Here is a 17918-nt window from a genome sequence, read left to right on the forward strand (position 1 = left end):
GACGCGGAGCCCCGGGGACTACAACTCCCGGCAGGCCCCGCGGCGCGGCCGGCCTCCTTCCGGGGTGGGGACTGGCTGGGAGGTGGCCGTGGGGCTGGGCCGGGATTGTCCCCGCCTCGGCTTCCGTAGACGGAGTCGGGCGGACCTTCCTCCGGGGTTTCGCGCCCCCTCCCCCCGGGGCCCGGGGGTGACATTGCACCGCGCCCCTCGTGGGGTCGCGCCGCCCTCCGCGCGGGCTCCCGGGCGCGCCTCCCTCGCCCTCGCCCGGCCGGAGCCCGCCCGCCCCGGCCGCCCAGCCATGGGGGCTGCGGTGTTCTTCGGATGCACTTTCGTGGCGTTCGGCCCAGCCTTCGCGCTCTTCTTGATCACTGTGGCCGGGGACCCGCTCCGCGTTATCATCCTGGTCGCGGGGTGAGTCTGGGGTCGTGGAGAGGCGCGGGAGGGGCTGGAGGACCTGGGGCGAGCCTGGGAGCTGGAGTTGGAGGAGATGAGAAGTTGGAGGTGAAGGTTGGCTAGGGTCGGGTCGGGGATTGGTGATCTGCCCTTTACCGAAGCAGCTGGTTTCCGCCTTCCTAAGATCACACAGATCCCTCCTGTGCGCCTCCGGGCGGAGGAGGCCCGGGGCGAGGCTCGCGAGGGGCTGTGCTGACCTCAGCCGGCCAGCCGGTGCCTTGAGGCTCTGGAATGGATGCCTCATCTTTCCGTGCAGGCGCACTCTGGTTCTCCTCTCCTACGACTCTCTAATCAGATTTCTACCGACCCTTCCCCTGCACCCAGATTCCTAGGGATGAGTCTTGGCGGCGGCACCAGCTCTCACGGTCCCTGACCATCCGGAAGTGTAATTCCACTGTCTATGCTGCAGCCTTGGCTGGTTCCCGTCCTGGATTGTACTGGCCGCCCCTACCCCGCCCGTCTCACCGCCCCTGTCTTTTCTCAGGGCATTTTTCTGGCTGGTCTCCCTGCTCCTGGCCTCAGTGGTCTGGTTCATCTTGGTCCATGTGACAGACCAGTCAGATGCCCGGCTTCAGTATGGCCTCCTGATTTTTGGTGCTGCTGTCTCTGTCCTTCTCCAGGAGGCCTTCCGCTTTGCCTACTACAAGCTGCTGAAGTAAGAAGATGGGGTGACCGGGAGGGGAGGGGACAAAGGGCTTCACCTAGGGAGGTGGGGCAGCCCCTGGGTGGTGCTTTGAAAGCTGTGCTACAGACGACAGTAGAGGGAAAGAGGCACCCGCCCTCCCTCATGCTCCACACTCCCATCCCAGGAAGGCCGACGAGGGGCTAGCCTCGCTCAGTGAGGACGGAAGATCACCCATCTCCATCCGCCAGATGGCCTATGGTGAGCCAAGGGCGAGGAACCAGAGGAGGGAGCTGGACACCCCCTTTTCCTAGGGAGATCTCTAAAACCCCACCTGTTCCCAGTGGCCTGGAGGGAGAGCAGGTGTGGGAGAACCTCACGCCAATGGGGAGGGGCCCCTGGTGCTGAGGCTCCAGCGGTCTCTGTGGCATTGACGAGGCCCTCCCTCCCCCTAGTTTCCGGTCTCTCCTTCGGCATCATCAGTGGTGTCTTCTCTGTTATCAATATTTTGGCCGATGCCCTTGGGCCAGGTGTGGTTGGGATCCATGGAGACTCACCCTATTACTTCCTGACTTCAGGTAAGGGCTCGCTTCCAGTCTTGCCTTCATGCCCCGTCCGTCCCTGGCCCTGATCTGATTGATTGGCCTTCCCGGGGACACTTCTTTGGCTCAGCATCTCAGGAGGCTGGGAGAAGATCAGGGATGTATCTCATCCCCATCTCCCTCCCTGCAGCCTTTCTGACAGCAGCCATTATCCTGCTCCACACCTTTTGGGGAGTTGTGTTCTTTGATGCCTGTGAGAGGAGACGGTACTGGGCTTTGGGCCTGGTGGTTGGGAGTCACCTACTGACATCGGGACTGGTGAGTTGGAGCTAGGGGCCTGAGGTAGGGAGAGAAACACTGTATGGTGAATGGGCTGGGGGAATGTGTCTTCACATTTTAACAGTTGAGCCAGTCTTGGGCCGAGACAGTAAGGTGAGTGTCCAGAGGCCCATCACCTAGGTGTCGGTGTGAGGACACTGAGAGAGCTAAAAAGAAAAGGTCCCCTTGAAGGGAAAGGGGGGAATTTGAATGAGATACCTGGGGAAGAATATGGAGACAGTCTGGGGATTGGGCAGGGGGAGAATCTAACCTCCATTCTTCTCTTAACCTCATTCCCAGACGTTCCTGAACCCTTGGTACGAGGCCAGCCTGCTGCCCATCTACGCCGTCACCGTTTCCATGGGCCTCTGGGCCTTCGTCACAGCCGGAGGGTCCCTCCGAAGTATCCAGCGCAGCCTCTCGTGTAAGGACTGACTACCTGGACCGGTCGCCTGAGATCCCACCTGCCCATGACTGAACCCAGCCCCGGCCCGGGTCCATTGCCCACATCCTCCGTCTCCTCGCTGGTCTAGCCCACCACCTTCAGGGTTTCGGTCTGTCCTCTGTGACCTTTAGTCTCTGAGCTTTCCCAGGAGCAGCCTGGGTTCAGTGACTGGCGGGTTCGAGTCTGCACTTATCCCCACCACCTGGGGGACCCCCTTGTTGTCCAGGACTCCCTGTGTGTCAGTACTCTGCCCTCCCCCGGCCCATGACTCACCCCGCTTCCCCTCTGCAGGCCGACGGCAGGAGGACAGTCGGGTGATGGTGTATTCTGCCCTGCGCATCCCACCCGAGGACTGAGGGAACCTGGGGGGGGACCCCTGGGCCCGGGGTGCCCTCCTGATCTCCTCGCCCTGTATTTCTCCATCTCCAGTTCTGGACAGTGCAGGTTGCCAAGAAAAGGGACCTAGGTTAGCCATTGCCCTGGAGATGAAATGGATGGGGCTCAGGGGTAGAGACACTCTGAGTTCTCCAGCACCCCCTCCCCAGGCTGGACACCTTGGTCTTTTTCTCAGGTCTGAAGGGAACTACTTTTGGTGGGCTAAAAACCCCAAACTGCCTTTTAGTTTCTTCAAGTGGGGGGAGGGAGGAGGTGTGTTGGTCTTCTCCTAGCCTCCTTGGGCCATCCCATCCCACCTCCATGGCTCCCCGTGGCTGGGCTCCTTTCTCTCCCCTTTCCCCCTGGGGCCCAGGCCTGGGGGAAAGGAAGGAAGTGCATGTTTGGGAACTGGTATTACTGGAACTAATGGTTTGAACCTCCTTGGCCACCAGCAGCCCTCCTCTCCCCAAGGTGAAGTGGAGGGTGCCGGGGTGAGCGGGCCACTCCAGAGCCTCAGTGCCCCTGGAGGAGGCAGATGACCGCCACATCGCAGGGAAGGCGGGCGGGTTTTTTTCTAGTTTTTAATTGGGTGCGGGAGGGGTGGGGAGGTTTTCTATGAACTCTATCGTTTTCTGCGGAGGGTGGAATGTCCCATCCTTTTAATCGAGGTGATTGTGATTTTGACTAATAAAAAGGACTTTGTAATTGTGGGGGAACTTGGCTTCCGAGGGAGGGGGTGACATGTGAATCGAGTTCTCTGCCCTCCCACATCTCTCGTCCAGCGTCCTTCCCACCCTGGCAACCAACTAATCTCCAAGCGGAGCACTGGTGCAAGGGCAGAAATCTGAGCTAGTGGATTAATGTGTCGGAAACTTGGGGTTAAGTATTTTCCAGAAGTGGATGTCTCCTTCTAGGGGTGGGATAAAGGGAATTAACCGCTCAGGCTTCTTTCTCCCCCATCCTTTGCCCATCTCTACCACGCGAGGGATTAAAGAACTCTGGTACCCTCAAAAGCCCCAAAGCATAAGCCAGAATAAGGTCAGAAACTTTAATTCTCAAATGTATTGAGCAAAAAAAAATATATAACCCCAGCAACAGGCCTTTTTCCTAAGGGAATATCCTGCAATATATCCGGGGGAAGGAACATAAAGGTAAGAGGTGGGGACCTTGGGGCACATCCCCTACAACTAAACCTAGTTACGACACGGGGCTCCTGATCTCCGCCTCTGTGTTTGGAGAGGCCAAGGGCTCTGCTATTCTTTGAATGAGCACTTTACCTCTGTGTGAGGGATTATCCAGAGAAGGAAGGGTATCTGCCTACTACTCCTAGCTGTATTTTCTAACCAGTCCCTGCACCCATTTTAGCAACTCCCTGACAGGTGTCAGGGGAGGGGTCCGAGGTGTCCAGGGTCTGAAGTAACAGCTCTTTCTCATCACGGAGGGGAAGGTGTTCATGCCTCCGTGGCGGCCCGCGCTGAAGTGAAGACCACACTCTTACGGCTTCCCAGCCTCTTCTTCCTGGAAGGGGGGTGACAGTTCATAGGAGTGATGAGCGTCTTGAGGGAAACAGATTCCGGGTAGAAGAAGAGGTGCATCTATCGCTTACCCCCTGTGCTACTGAGGATTGAACCCAGGGGTATTTCACATCCGAGCTACACTCCCAGCCCTATTTTTTTTTCCACTCTGAAAAAACTGGGTCTTGCTAAGTTGGTGTGAGTCTTGTTAAGTTGCTGAGACTGGCCTCAAACCTGTGATTTTTCTGTCTCAGCCTTCCAAATATTGGGATTACAGGTGTGTGCCACTTTGCCTAGCAAGGAGGATGCTTTTTTTTTTTTTTTTTTTTTTTAGTACTGGGGATGGAACCCAGGGGCATTCTTTTTTTTTTTTTTTTTTTTTTTTTTGCGGGTCTGGAGATGGAACTCGGGGGCATTCTACCTCCGAGCTACACCCCCTGCCCTATTTTTTATTCTTTATTTTGAAACCGGGTCTCACCGAGTTGCAGAGGGCATCACTACATAGCTGAGGCTGTCCGCGAACCGCGATCCTCGAGTCTCAGCCTCCCGAATGCTGGGATTACAAGCGTGAGCCACCACGCCCGGCTGTCCCAGGGGCATTCTACCTCTACCTCTGAGCTACACCCCAGCCCTGTTATTTATTTTTTGCGGGTCTGGAAATGAAACCTACGGGCATTCAACCTCCGAGCTGCCCTATTTCTTTTTATTCTTTATTTTGAAACAGGGTCTCACTGAATTGCAGAGGGCCTCAGTAGCTGAGGCTCTCCGCGAACCGTGATCCTCCAGTCTCAGCCTCCCAGATGCTGGATTACAAGTGTGCGCCACCATGCCTGGCTCCCAGCTCTATTTTTTATTCTTAATTTTGAAACAGGGTCTCACTGAGTTGCAAAGGGCCTCACTTAAGTAGTTGAGGCTGTCCTTGAACCATGATCCTCCTGTCTTAGCCTCCAGAATACTGGGGGATTACAAGCGTGCGCCACTATACCCAGATTTTTTTTTTTTTTTTTTCGTACTGGGGATTGAACCCAGGGGCATTCTATCTACCTCTGAGGTATGTCCCCAGCCCTGTTTTTTATTCTTTATTTTGCAATAGGGTCTCACTGAGTTGCAAAGGGCCTAAGTAGGTGAGGCTGACTTCAAACTACTGTGATCTTCCTGTCTCAGCCTCCCAAATCCTGGGATAGGAGGATGCTTTTTTTTGGGGGTGGGGATGGAACCCAGGGGCATCTAACCTCCAAGCTACACCCCCTGCCCTATTTTTTATCCTTTATTTTGAAACCGGGTCTCGCTGAGTTGCGGAGGGCCTAAGTAGCTGAGGCTGTCTGCAAACCACCATCCTCTGGTGTCAGCCTCCCAAATGCTGCGATTACAACCGTGCGCCACCACGCCCGGCAGGAGGATGCTTTTTAATAGGAAAGACTGAAGGAAAGTAGGACCTCACCGAATCTTTCTAACGATGAAATAAGCGGCCAGCAGAAGGCAGAGACAGCCAATCAGGATCCCCACACCTAAACTCAGCATTTCACCTGGGAAAGATAAAGGAGGAAGGGGTCAGCTAAGGGCTATCAGAGATCCCGAGCTTTCCCAGCCGGCTCCCTGCGCCGAGTAGGGCTGTCTTACCTGTGGTATACAAGGATCCCACTGTAGGGGGAGAAAGCTTGGGTCAGCGGGGCTTGCAACCACATCCCAGCTGGGAGCCACAGGCTGCTTCTCTGCCTGGGAAAGTCACCACCCCCCTGGGGATGGGGGTGGTTCCCAGTCCAAGTAAGTACTTTTCCTTCCCAGGGTTCCTTACTTCCGGCCATTGAGTCCCTGGTCCCCCATCTCTTGTGAGCCCTGCAGTCACCTGGGGTGAAAGAAGCCAAGACAGTCCTCTGGTTGAGAGGCTGGGGGTCTCGGTAGTTCTGTGTGAGGGGCTCAGAGGGCTCCTCTTCTGTGGAGAACAACGTCTCCTGAAGCCTTTCCAGCTGAGGAATCGAAGAGGGCAGAAGTCGCTTTGGGGGGTGAAAGGGTCTGAAATGACAACTGCTTCTCTTCCTCGCCGCCACTCACCTGTCCCAGTGAAATCTGGGCCTTCTCACTGAAGACTGTCCAGAGCACGCTCTGGTAGCAGGGGGGAGTGGTGAGAGAGCCATTGTAACGGAAGAACCGCTCCAGGTCCGGCGGGAGCAGTGCTCGCACATCGAAGGGAGCCACCGAGGTCTTCTGATCTGGGGACAACAGACTAGGACTCATTGATTGCCCCCCCATTTTTATTATTTATTATTATTATTATTATTTTGGGTGGTACTGGGGGTGGAACCCAGAGGCTTTCTACCTCCGGGCTATACTCCCAGACCTTTTTACTATTTTATTTGGAAACGGTCTCACTAAGTTGCTGAGAGCCTCATTAAGTAGCTGAGTCTGGCTTCGAACCCGTGCGATCCTCCTGTGTCAGCCTCCCAAGCGCGGGGATTACAAGTATGCGCCACCACGCCCAGCTCTCATTTTTTATTTTTTGGCAGTACTGGGGATTGAACCCAGAGGGATTCTGTCTCTGAGCTACTCCCCCAACTTTATTTATTTATTTCCTTATTTTAATTTTGGGGGTACTAGGGATTGAACCCCGGGGGGGCATTCTACCTCTGAGCAACACCTCCACCCCTATTTTTTATTCTTTATTTTGAAACGGTCTCACTGAGTTGTAAAGGGCCTCACTAAGTAGCTGAGGCTATCATCTGTGAACCTGCGATACTTCTGTCTCAGCCTCCCAAACGCTGGGATTACAAGTGTGCGCCACCACGCCCAGCGCATGGTTACCCTCTCACTGTACTCCAGCTCACCCAGACAGGGTTCCCCAAAGCAAAACCCACTGGCCCTAACAAGTTGCCTCCTCTCAAGGCTTCTTGGATCATTCCTGTTTGTTTTGTTTTGTGGTGCTGGGGATGGAATGGAGAGTCCTTCTACCTCTGAGCTACACCCCCAGCTCTATCTTATTTTATATTTGAAAACAGTCTTGCTAAGTTGCTGACAGCCTCACTGAGTTGATGAGGCTGACCTCAAACCTGTGATCCCTCCGTCTCAGTCTCCCAAGTACTGGGATCACAAGCATGTGCCACCATGCCTGGCTTAGGTCATTTATTATTTGTTTATTTTGTGGGTCTGGAGATGAAACCCAGGGGCATTCGACCTCCGAGCTACACCCCCTGCCCTATTTTTTATTCTTTATTTTGAAACCGAGTCTCACTGAGTTGCAGAGGGCCTCACTGAGTAGCTGAGGCTGTCGGCGAACCTGCGATCCTCCTGTCTCAGCCACCCCCCCCCAATACTGGGATCAAAGTGTGCGCCACCACTATGGGTTTTTAGGGCTCACCTTTATGTCTTATTTCATGCAAATGGCTCAGAATGTGTTCATAAGCTGGATTCTCAGTTTCACCCACCTAGAAGAGGTAGAAAGGGAGAGAACAAGACATTATGGACAAAATAAGTGGTCGGACGGGTCGCTGCCCACATTGGGAGAGAAGCCAGCAGCAGCTGAGATGTGGGGAGGCAGAAGAGGAGAGAGGCCTTGGGGGTCTGGGGCACTGACCTCAATCAGGATGCCCAGTACAGCCAGCCCCTGAGGCCCCTGGGCAGCTTCGCTCAAGCTGCTGTAGGAATCAGCATCATAATGTACCACGTGGAGCTGGACGAAGGCGGAGGGAATTGAGTCATTGGATGTCTCCATACCCCATTTGGGGCCTTGACCCTAGCCACCCCATGACCCCAGTGAGCCCTAGCTCTGTCCCGTAAAGCGTGGCCTTTTTTTTTTTCTTCTTTTTTGCGGTACTGAGGATGTAACCCAGGGACATTCTACCTCTGAGCTACACTCCCAGCCCTATTTTTTAGTCATTTTACTTTTTTTTTTTTTTCTTTGCGGGTCTGGAGATGGAACCCAGGGGCATTCACCTCCGAGCTACACCTCATGCCCTACTTTTTATTCTTCATTTTGAAACAGGGTCTAAGTTATGGAGGGCCTCACTAAGTAGCTGAAGCTGGCCATGAACCCAGATCCTCCTTGTCTGCGCCACCACGCCTGGCCATTATGACTTTTCCCAGCACCCAGCTCTTTCCTTGCTCCGGGACCGACCGTCCCCACTAGCTCTGTGTCCCAGTCCAAGCTCCTGTCCCTGGCACCTCTGCAGCCGTGGCTTCACTGTTGATCTGGTGTTCTGAGCCTCCCGGGGATCCTTTCTGGCCCCAGTGCAGGTGGAGCTGGGCAGCTACATACTTATGGGGCAGTCCGTCCAGATACATGGTCGGGGGCAGCGAGAGGTGTACTGGGAGAAAAAGAGCAAGCTGGGGTTGATGGAGGAATATGGGCCATTTCTACAGCTGCCCCATTTCTGGGGAGACTCGGCCCTCCTGTTCCATTTTTCTCCCACATTAGCACCAAGTTCCTCCCTGGGGCCAGTGTTCCTAGCACCAATTCCCTCTTTTCAATGAGGATCAGCTCAGTGCTATAACATTAACCTAGCTGTCAAAGACCTTCATTCCCACCTGAGTTACAGGAGCCCGATCACCAATCCCTTATCTCCAAGTTCATGAATGGAGCTTTCTTTTCTTTTTCTTTTCTTTTCTTTTTTTTTTTTTTTTTTTTTTTTTGCGGTACTGGGGCTGGAACCCAGGGGCATCCTACCTCCAAGCTACACCCCAATATTTTTTATTTTTTATTTTGAAACAGGGTCTCACTGGGTTGCAAAGGGCCTCACAAAGTAGCTGAGGCTGGCCACGAACCGTGATTGATCCTCCTGTCTCAGCCTCCCGAATGCTGCAATTACAAGCGTGCGCCACCACGCCCAGCTTATGGATGGAACTTTCTGAAAATTCCTAAGTTATGACCGTGTTTCTTTCCCCTGACTCCTAAAATCTGAAGCAGAGCCTTCAACTCCTTGGAGGCTGGGCTTTTACCTGTGTGGCCATTGTTGTGCAGGTCCAAAGGCTCGGTACCAGGCTGGTCATATCCATGAGGCTGCAGGGCGGGTAGCTCAGGGTCAAATGTCACACTGTCTGTCTGGATATCGATGGGGGACTGGGCATTGCTTCCACACTCGGGGTAAGAGGCTGGCCAGTGGTCCTGACCATGAGGGCCTGGTGGGGGTACCATGGACATTTGTTCTGCCCTCCAGCCCCAGCCACCCTTCAATGCCCCCTGCCAAGTTATCCATCTGTGTGGAGGTAGAAACATACTCTCCCCACCTAGGGCTGGGTGAGGTACAAGAACCAGTTGGACCTTCCTTGGTACTGGGGGTTGAACCTAGGGGAACTCTACCTCTAAGCTATGCTCCCAGCACTTATTTATTTTCTTTCTTTCTTTCTTTCTTTCCTTCTCTCTCTCTCCCTCCCTCTCCCTCCTCCTCTCCCCCCCTCCTCCTCCTCCTCCTCTTCCTCCTCCTTCTTCTTCTTCTTCTTTCTCTATCTCCCCCCCATATCTCTCTTTCTCTCTCTCTTTGTGGTACTGAGATGGAACCCAGGGCATTATATCTCCAAGCTAAACCCCCAGCTCTAATTTTTTAGTCTCTTTATTTTTGAAACTGGATCTCGCTGAGTTGCGCATGGCCTCGCTAAGTAGCCGAGGCTATCCACAAACCCGGATCCTCTGATTTTTGCCTCCTGAATGCTAGGATTACAAGCGTGTGCCACCATGCCCACCTGGCTCTTTATTCTTTATTTTGAAACAGAGTCTCACTGAGTTGCAAAGGGCCTCACTAAGTAGCTGAAGCTGGCCTTGAACCATGATCCTCTTGTTTCAGCCTCCCAAATGCTGGGATTACAAGCAAGCGCTACCATGCCTGGCTTTCATTTTTTTTTTAATTTTCAAACAGGGTCTCAAGGCTGAGGTTGGCTTCGAACCTGGATCCTCCTGTGTCAGCTTCCCAAATACTGGGACCATGCCCATGCCTGGCCCCAGCTGGACCTTGCCTGGCAGGTCCCCTTGCCTGGGATGATTCCCCCAACTTCCCTGCTGAATCAGAGAGGCTTGCACTTACCTGGAGCTGAAGGACAAGAAAGCTGAATGGGGGAAGAGGAGATGGATAGACAGCCTGAATACCCAGAGAGGCAGGATGGGAGAATAGAAGTAATAAAATGAGGGGAAACAGGTGATTCTAGAGAGGTGGGGTCTCCTTGGGGATGCCCTATCAAGTGGTTTTGGGATTCCGATAGCCTGACGTTCTGTCATTAGTGATAGCCTGACGTTCTGTCATTAGTTCTAACCTGAGACGGGACCTGGCATTGGCTGGAGTAAAATCATTAATCAGTAGTTCAGAGGGATGGAGTTCCACCTCCCCCAGCCTCTTCCCCACCCCTGACCTCTGAATTCCAGGCGCAGGCTGGGGGCTGGACTGAGCCTCCAAGAGAGAGCTCGCGCCACAGGGTCCCTCTCCCCACCCAGTTTTCTTTCCACTCCAATTCCCTGGCTCCCACACAGATTTACCAAGGACTCCATTGGCTTTTATGCTGAATCAGGAGGTGTGGGATTTAATGATTAGAACAGGGTCTAGGAACCATTTATGCAAAACCCAGGTCACAGGGAGATGGAGACAGGAGGGGAGGGGTGTGAATCTGAAGGAAACCTCCTCCCCACCCACTGGACAAGATTTCCTGGCAGGTGAGGAGGTCCCCGAGCGAACGAGAGGAAGGGGCGTCCGTGGGCCTGGAGTCCCGCTCTCACCTTCATAGGTCCAGTGGGGATCTGCAAGGCAGAGTAGTTTGGGTTACAGCCAGTACAGCCTGGGGCAGGGTCCTGGCCTCCGCCCTCCCTCGCCCTCCCTTGCTCCGGCCGGGTACCGCTCCGCCTCCTCCTCAGATCTCACCTCCCTCCATTCCACTTCCCAAAGGAAGCCCTGAAACCGGACACCTCGGTGGTGGAAAGGTCGGGGGGCCTATTTAAGATCAACACCAGGCAGTGCAGTGCCTGCTGAGTAAAGGGGGAGGGGAAACGGAGGGCGAGGAAGCCTGGGGACTAAAATTAACTCGGATCGAATGTGCGGTGCAGTGGCCCAACCTTTACTTCCCTCCAGCCGAGGCCAAGTCAATCCCACACTGAAAAGATCACCCTGAGTTTTCTCCGTCTGAGCCAGTTCAATCCAACGCGTAGAAGGTTGGGGTGGGGTGAGGTGAGGTGAGCACGTGGGCAGGGGATTTGGAGGATGAGGATGAGGAAGAAAGGAAGGTTCAGAGAGAGAATGTGTGTGTGTGTGTGCGTGTGTGTGTGCGCGCGCTGCGCACGCACTCATTCACATGTGTCTGCTACTGAAGGAAGTAGGGAAAATGATGCCTTTGACTTGAAGCATTGCAGATAGGAAGACACTGAGTTGTACTTTAAGTTAATACTTAAATGCCACCTTTCTGATCCCAGGGGCTCTGGAGGAAGCCCTCATCTCCAGGAGCTCCTGCTCGGGGAGGGCGGGAGCGGGCAGGGTCTACCCTAGGTTGAGGTGGTGGGTGGGCACAGCAGCCAAGGCTGGTCAGGACAGGATGAAAGTAAAGCATTGTGTGTGGAAAGGAAAGCTGCCAGCTGGTCACATGCCCCGCTCTCGAACAGTCCGAGCAGTCCGTCTCTGGCCAAGACGGCTGGGGGTCTGCGGGGCCAGCCCCCACCCGGCCCCAAATGTTTCTAAGGAGGAGAGGGAGTCTCTCCTGTAGGTTTTTAGTGGCATAAATTGCCAGCAACTTGGGAGAAAATGACTAAATACTTTACCTTCTTTCTCTATTATTTCCTTCAATTCCCCGCCCCTGCCTTGGAGATGTCTTGGGGCCTCTGCCACTCCATTCCAGCGGCCCATTCTTCAGCCCGGCTCGCTCTCCAAAGCAGCTCGGGAGGCTGGGGGAGCCTTTCGTGCACCCAACAACTGCAATTCCCTGGTTCAGTGGAGGCGCCCTCCCCTCCCCTCCCATCACTCCTGGACCGCAGACTCAGTATCTCTTCCTCCTCTTTCCCGTTTCTTCTTTGTCCTAGGATAAAGGTTGTGACTGTCCTTTAGGCTCCCCTGCCCTCTGTCCACTTTTATTCTCCTTCTGATTTGGAAACAGGCCCCTCACCTTGTTCTTAAAGAAAAAAAAAAAAAAACCTTAACTGCTCATCGACTATGCGCCAGACACTGCTCTAGGCAGCAGAGACACAGAAGAGAGATGTAGGTGTCCCTGGACACTTCTGGAGTCCCTCCTTCCCCCCAAGAATCCTCACCTCCCGGAAGTGCCTGCAAACTCTTTGTAATAAACTGTAAAGGACTAAATAAATGTTTACTCTCATGGCTATGACTGTTTGTTTGTTTGGTGGTACTGGGAATGGATCCCAGGGGCATTCTACCTCCAAGCTATACCCCCAGCCCTATTTTTAATTCTTTACTTGGAAACAGGGTCTCCCTAAGTAGCTGAGGCTATCCTCCAACTTTGATCCTCCTGTCTCAGCCTCCCAAGAACTGGGATTATAAGCATGGGCCACCACGCCCGGCATTGCTATGACTTTTAAGAGAGAACTGAGACATGAGTTAGTCACTCCGCAGAATGGAGAAAGGACCTCGCCACGAGGCGACCAGGAGGAGGTCAGAATCTGGGTTGGACAGGCCGCATTGGAATGTGCCTGCATGCCCCAGTCCCCTTTGGCTCCCTAATCGTCAGAGTTCATAAATAAAGAAGATAGCAGGGCCTCATAGGAATGTGCCCCTCACTCCCCAGTCCTCTTCGGCGTCCTAATCAGTGGACTTTATAAATAAAGAAGATAGGAGGGCGGCCTGGCTCTCCGGTGGTGGGAAAAGAGGTCTGGACAAAATCTGTAGCCTGCAAAGAAATTCGCTCATTGTGTGGGGGCACCCCCCCCCAGCCCTGGCTAGAGCTCCCCCCACCCCAGTAACAGCAGGGCTGAAAAGGGAGAAGTAGGGGAGCAGGCGCCTCCCCACCCCTGAGCCTGTTACTCCAGCTCCCGGGCTTCCTTTTACACCTCTCCTCCCCCCACTAAGCACACACGGTGAATGTGGACATCTGCCCAGAGGACACACGGACACTCACCGTTCAGTCTGTGGTACCTACCCCCATCTGCAGCCAGGATCCAGGTGGCTTCTAGCAGGAGAGCGCAGAACAACATGGTATCCCCAGGAAGGGGCCCAGGGGACCCAGAGTTTGGGGACTGGAGGACCAGAGCTGGGAGAGAGAAAGAGAGGCGTTCCTGGCCTGGAGTATATTCCTATCTTTCTCTCAGGCTCACAGCGGACTTCCAGGGGAGTTGGTTTTCAGTAGGGTACCTTGGGTTTCTGGGTCCCAGGACAAGCTTCTGTCTGGTCTCTCCCTCTCCGGCCTCTCTCACTCTCTGTATCTCTCTCTCTCTCTCTCTCTGTAGTCTCCACTCCACTTGCTGGCCAGCGACTTTACAATTGCCTCTAGCTTTTAAGGTGGCTCTGGACGGGTGTACGTGGGGAGGGGTAGGTGCCTGGGCTGCCGGCAGGCAGCTCCTTAAATAGCCAATTAGGCATGCAGGGTGGCCCCGCTCGGAGCCAGAGCGCGCGAGTTTCACCGGAGTGCTGGCCCTGGCTCAGAAGCCCTGCTGGAGTGGCTGTGCCTTCTTCCTCTGCTGTCCAACAGACCCTGCTCAGATGGGTTTTCTCTGGAGCAAGAGGGGTATGAAGAGGGGCTCTGGGGCCCAATCCAGCCACCTTCAGAGGACACTGCGTTCTTATTCGCCCTGTCTGGCTCCTCTGAGGCGGAGCCCGGGGTGGTATGAGACAGCTGCTGGGGGGCCGATCCCCCAGGCTGCAGAACCCGAGCTGTTCCAGAGTTAGGAGATAGATGTCAGGGCACTGGGGGTCCTGGGGCTGAGGTTGGGAAGTCAAGGTCTTAAAACCTGGGTTTTTAGAGGAACGAGGCGGGCAGAATTCTCTCGGGCGGTGCATCTGTCTCCCGGTCCGGTCACCCACCCCCTTCCCACGGGGAGGCCCACGTCCACGTGCCTGTGTGGCCTGGGTGGGGGGGCGGTTTTGTCTGCTGTATAAAGCCCATTTGTGTGCCTGGCGGGGGGAGGGGCTGCCGTGGCACCATGGAGAGACGGCGGCTCTAACTGCCAGACCCAGCCACCTCCCTCCCCGGGGAGCCCAGATCTAGGGCGCCTTTTGTCACTGAAGAGGACACTGACCCCTAGCAGAGAGGCCGGGGCCAGAGGGAGATGAGAGACCATAGAAACAATCAGGGCCGCCACAATCAGCAAAAGGCGGGCCAGAGAAAAGGAGAGGAGGGGCCGGAGAGGGGAGCCCAGGGTCTTCCCGCCGACCCAAAAAGGGTCGAGGCAGGACCAACGGGACCCAGTGGAACCTGTCAGCCTGGAGCGGGCGGGCAGAGCTACTCAGGAATGTGGGTTGGTGTGCGTGCCCCCACGGGACTGGAAATCCCGACCGGAATGTGCACCCTAAATCCCTCAGTAGAGTACAGATAATTTCAAGCTAGACGTTGAAAACCTCTCTCTCCTCGGTCCCCTTCGCCGAGGATCACCAGCCGGGATGGTGCGCTCATGCGAGCCCCCTCTGCCTCCCAGCTCCTTCAGAGTGGCTGCAAACAGCCCGAACAAGGGGTACCTGCTGAATAAGGGAGAGGGCACAGAACAAATGGACTAAATAAAGCACGTGCTCCTGTAGGAACAGGAGGCGTTCTGTCCCCTGAGACTGGTCTGTAAAGCCAAGCCCATTCTTCAAAACAATCCTTCCTTCCTTCCTTCCTTCCTTCTCTCTCTCCTCTCTCTCATCAACCTCCAAAATTATTTTTCCCCTATAGAAAAGTTTTTCTGTTGTGGTTCCCCCAAAGCCTCATCTATCCATTCCATTTGCAAAGACCAAAACGGTGTAAAGTGTAGATTAGACGTCTTTGGAACCAAGGTGGTCAACACAGAGCAAGGCCAAGAAAAGAAAGCAGAGGTATTTTTCAGGCAGTAGGGAAGAAGCGGTCCGCACTGAATGACCTCTGCAGGACGAGGTCCCCTGGAGTGAGCGGTGCCCAGATTCCTCGTCTGGAGGTAGGTCGGGTGTCCGTCAGGCGCCACCTCCTGGCTCATCTATGAATGTAAAAATGTTCATTTAAAATGCTTTGTGCCTGATTCCTCCTGGGAAGTATTGCACTGCTGATGGGCTCTGGGATTTTTGACTATACAATTGGACATTGTTTCACAAAGATGTCTTAGCCAAATAACAACACTTTCTGCTGCTGAGCCAGCAGTCCCTCCAGGTGCTCCCAGCCGGACAAAGGACCTGGTTTCCAAGAGAGTGGAAGAAAAGACGCAAGAATCATCCCCCACAGACTGGACTTAATTTTGATCTTTGGCTTTATTATGGTATTTCTGTTGTTGCTTTGTTAGTCTTGCTGATTTAGAAGGTGCTAGGAGAACCCTGCTGTGCAATTTTTTTGGGGAGGCAGGCAGGTACTGGAGATTGAACTAGGAACATTCTACCTCTGAGCTACATCTCCAGTCTAATTATTGTTATTATTATTATTATTATTATTATTATTATTATTATTATTATTATTATTATTATTACTGGTGGTACTGGGGGTGGAACCTCTGGGCTATATTCCCAGACCTATTTTTAATTCTTTATTTGGAAACAGGGTCTCACTAAGTTGCTGAGAGCCTCACTCAGTAGCTGAGGCTGGCTTCACCACCACGCCCGGCTTCTATTTTTTATTTTGAATCAGCATCTCATGAAGTTGCTGAAGATGGCCTTGAATGTGCTGTCATCCTGTTTCAGCCTCCCAAGAACTGAGATCACAGGGGTGTACCAGCTGTTTTTTTTTTTTTTTTTTAATGACATCCTCCCCTCCTCTGTCTGAGTTTCCATGCAAGTTCTGACGTCTTTAAGTTCTGACTTTTCCCTCTCAACACCTTTCCTCACCCAGGGGTTGGCTAACTGCCTTCTGAACCCAAACATTCTACTGCCTTCTGGCGCCATCTCCCGTCCTTGCCAATGCAGTGAAACGAGAATGTCAGTCAAAGGAGTTCAAGGGTGGTGCCGCTCGTGTTTGTCTTTTCTTGAAGGCTCTTAACCTAGATTTTAAATTTGCTCGGCTAATGCATTACACGAAGCCGCTTGATGTTCTCGCTTTGTGTGGTAAGGCGTAAGGGAGTTTAATAAAGCACAGAGATGATTTTATTTTTCTATTTGGGGTACTGGTGATGAAACTTAGGGATGGAGCCAGACGTGGTGGCTCAGGCTTGTAATCCCCGCGCTTGGGAGGCTGAGACAGGAGGATAGCACAGGTTCGAAGCCAGCCTCAGCTACTGAGTGAGGCTCTCAGCAACTTAGTGAGACCCTGTTTCCAAATAAAGTATAAAATAGGTCTGGGAGGATAGCCGGAGGTAGAGGGCCCTGGGTTCCTCTCCAGGACCACAACAACAACAGCAACTTAGGGATGACCCACCTCTAAGCTCAATCCCCCCCAGGCCTTTATATTTGTGTGCGTGTGTTACTGAGGATGGAAACATAGGGCATTCTGCCCCAAGCTACACTCCCGGATTGATTTTATTCTTTTTCTTTTTTCTTTTCTTCCTTTCTTTCTTTTTCCTTTTGCAGATCTGGGGATGGAACCCAGAGGCATTTGACCTCCGAGCTACACCTCCTACCCTATTTTTTAATTCTTTATTTTGAAACCAGGTCTCACTAAGTTGCAGAGGGCCTCACCGAGTAGCCGAGGCTGTCCGCGAACTGAGATCCTCCTGTCTCAGCCTCCCAAATGCTGGGATGACAAGAGTGTGCCACCACACCCAGCTCCCACCCTATTATTTATTTATTTATTTATTTATTTATTTATTTATTTATTTATTTATTTATTTATTTATTGTGGTACCAGGAATGGAACCTAGGGGCATTCTACCTCTGAGCTATACCCCCAGCCCTATTTTTTTAATTCTTTATTTTGAAACATGGTCTCACTGAGTTGGGAAGGGCCTCACTAAGTAGCTGAGGCTGTCCAGGAACCACAATTCTCCTGTCTCAGCCTGCTGAATGCTGGGATTACAAGCAGGTACCACCACGCATGGCTCCCAGCCCTATTTTTTATTCTTTATTTTGAAACATGGTCTCGTTAAATTGCTGAGGCTGAGCCAGGTGTGGTGGCACACGCTTATAATCCCTGCGCATGGGAGGCTGAGACAGGAGGATCTCCCAGGTTCAAAGCCAGCCTCAGCTACTTAGTGAGGCTCTCAGCAACTTAGTGAGACCTTGTTTCCAAATACAATATAAAATAGGTCTGGGAGTATATCCCAGAGGTAGAAAGCCTCTGGGTTCCACCCCCAGTTCCACCAAAAAATAAATAAATAAAAATTGCTGAGGCTGGGCTCAAACATGGAATCCTCCTGTCTCAGCCTCCCAAGTACACATACCACCATGTCTGACTCTAGAGACAGATTTAAAAAACAAAAAAGCCAGGTGTGGTGGCACACACTTGTAATCCCAATACTTGGAAGGCTGAGACAGGAGAACTGCAGGTTCTCAGCCAGCCTCAGCAACTTGTGAGGCCTTCCATAACATAGTTAGAACCTGTTTCAAATAAAAAGAATAGAGCTGGGTGTGGTGGTACACACTTGTAATCCCAGCATTTGGGAGGCTGAGACGGGAAGATCGCAGTTCATGGATAACCTCAGATATTTAGTGAGG

At 53.2% G+C, this 17918-nt stretch overlaps 2 protein-coding genes across 4 annotated transcripts; one reads left to right on the plus strand and one right to left on the minus strand.

The window, feature by feature from the left end:
• Positions 1-298: 298 nt before the first annotated feature.
• Positions 299-2736, plus strand: APH1A (aph-1 homolog A, gamma-secretase subunit; the record flags this gene model as incomplete). 2 transcript variants are annotated; one of them, XM_080690698.1, is made up of 7 exons in its annotated part: positions 299-411; positions 938-1108; positions 1263-1336; positions 1531-1653; positions 1808-1935; positions 2236-2359; positions 2672-2736. In XM_080690698.1, the coding sequence occupies 7 exons, from the start codon at positions 299-301 to the stop codon at positions 2734-2736; spliced, it is 798 nt and encodes a 265-aa protein (XP_080546824.1). The 2 variants fall into 2 exon arrangements, with proteins under 2 accessions (XP_080546824.1, XP_080546825.1); XM_080690699.1 differs by lacking the exons at positions 938-1108; positions 2672-2736 and having other exon boundaries at positions 2236-2370.
• Positions 2737-4206: 1470 nt separating this feature from the next.
• CA14 (carbonic anhydrase 14) lies at positions 4207-13372 on the minus strand (the record flags this gene model as incomplete). 2 transcript variants are annotated; one of them, XM_080690863.1, is made up of 11 exons in its annotated part: positions 4207-4273; positions 5711-5795; positions 5890-5910; positions 6116-6236; positions 6322-6479; positions 7622-7688; positions 7838-7933; positions 8425-8567; positions 9199-9378; positions 10961-10981; positions 13318-13372. In XM_080690863.1, 11 exons carry the CDS (start codon positions 13370-13372, stop codon positions 4207-4209), a joined length of 1014 nt encoding a protein of 337 aa, XP_080546989.1. The 2 variants fall into 2 exon arrangements, with proteins under 2 accessions (XP_080546989.1, XP_080546990.1); XM_080690864.1 differs by lacking the exon at positions 5890-5910.
• Positions 13373-17918: the final 4546 nt, after the last annotated feature.

Source organism: Muscardinus avellanarius, assembly GCF_963383645.1.
Source record: "Muscardinus avellanarius genome assembly, chromosome: 3".
In the NCBI taxonomy this organism is placed as follows: Eukaryota; Metazoa; Chordata; class Mammalia; order Rodentia; family Gliridae; genus Muscardinus; species Muscardinus avellanarius.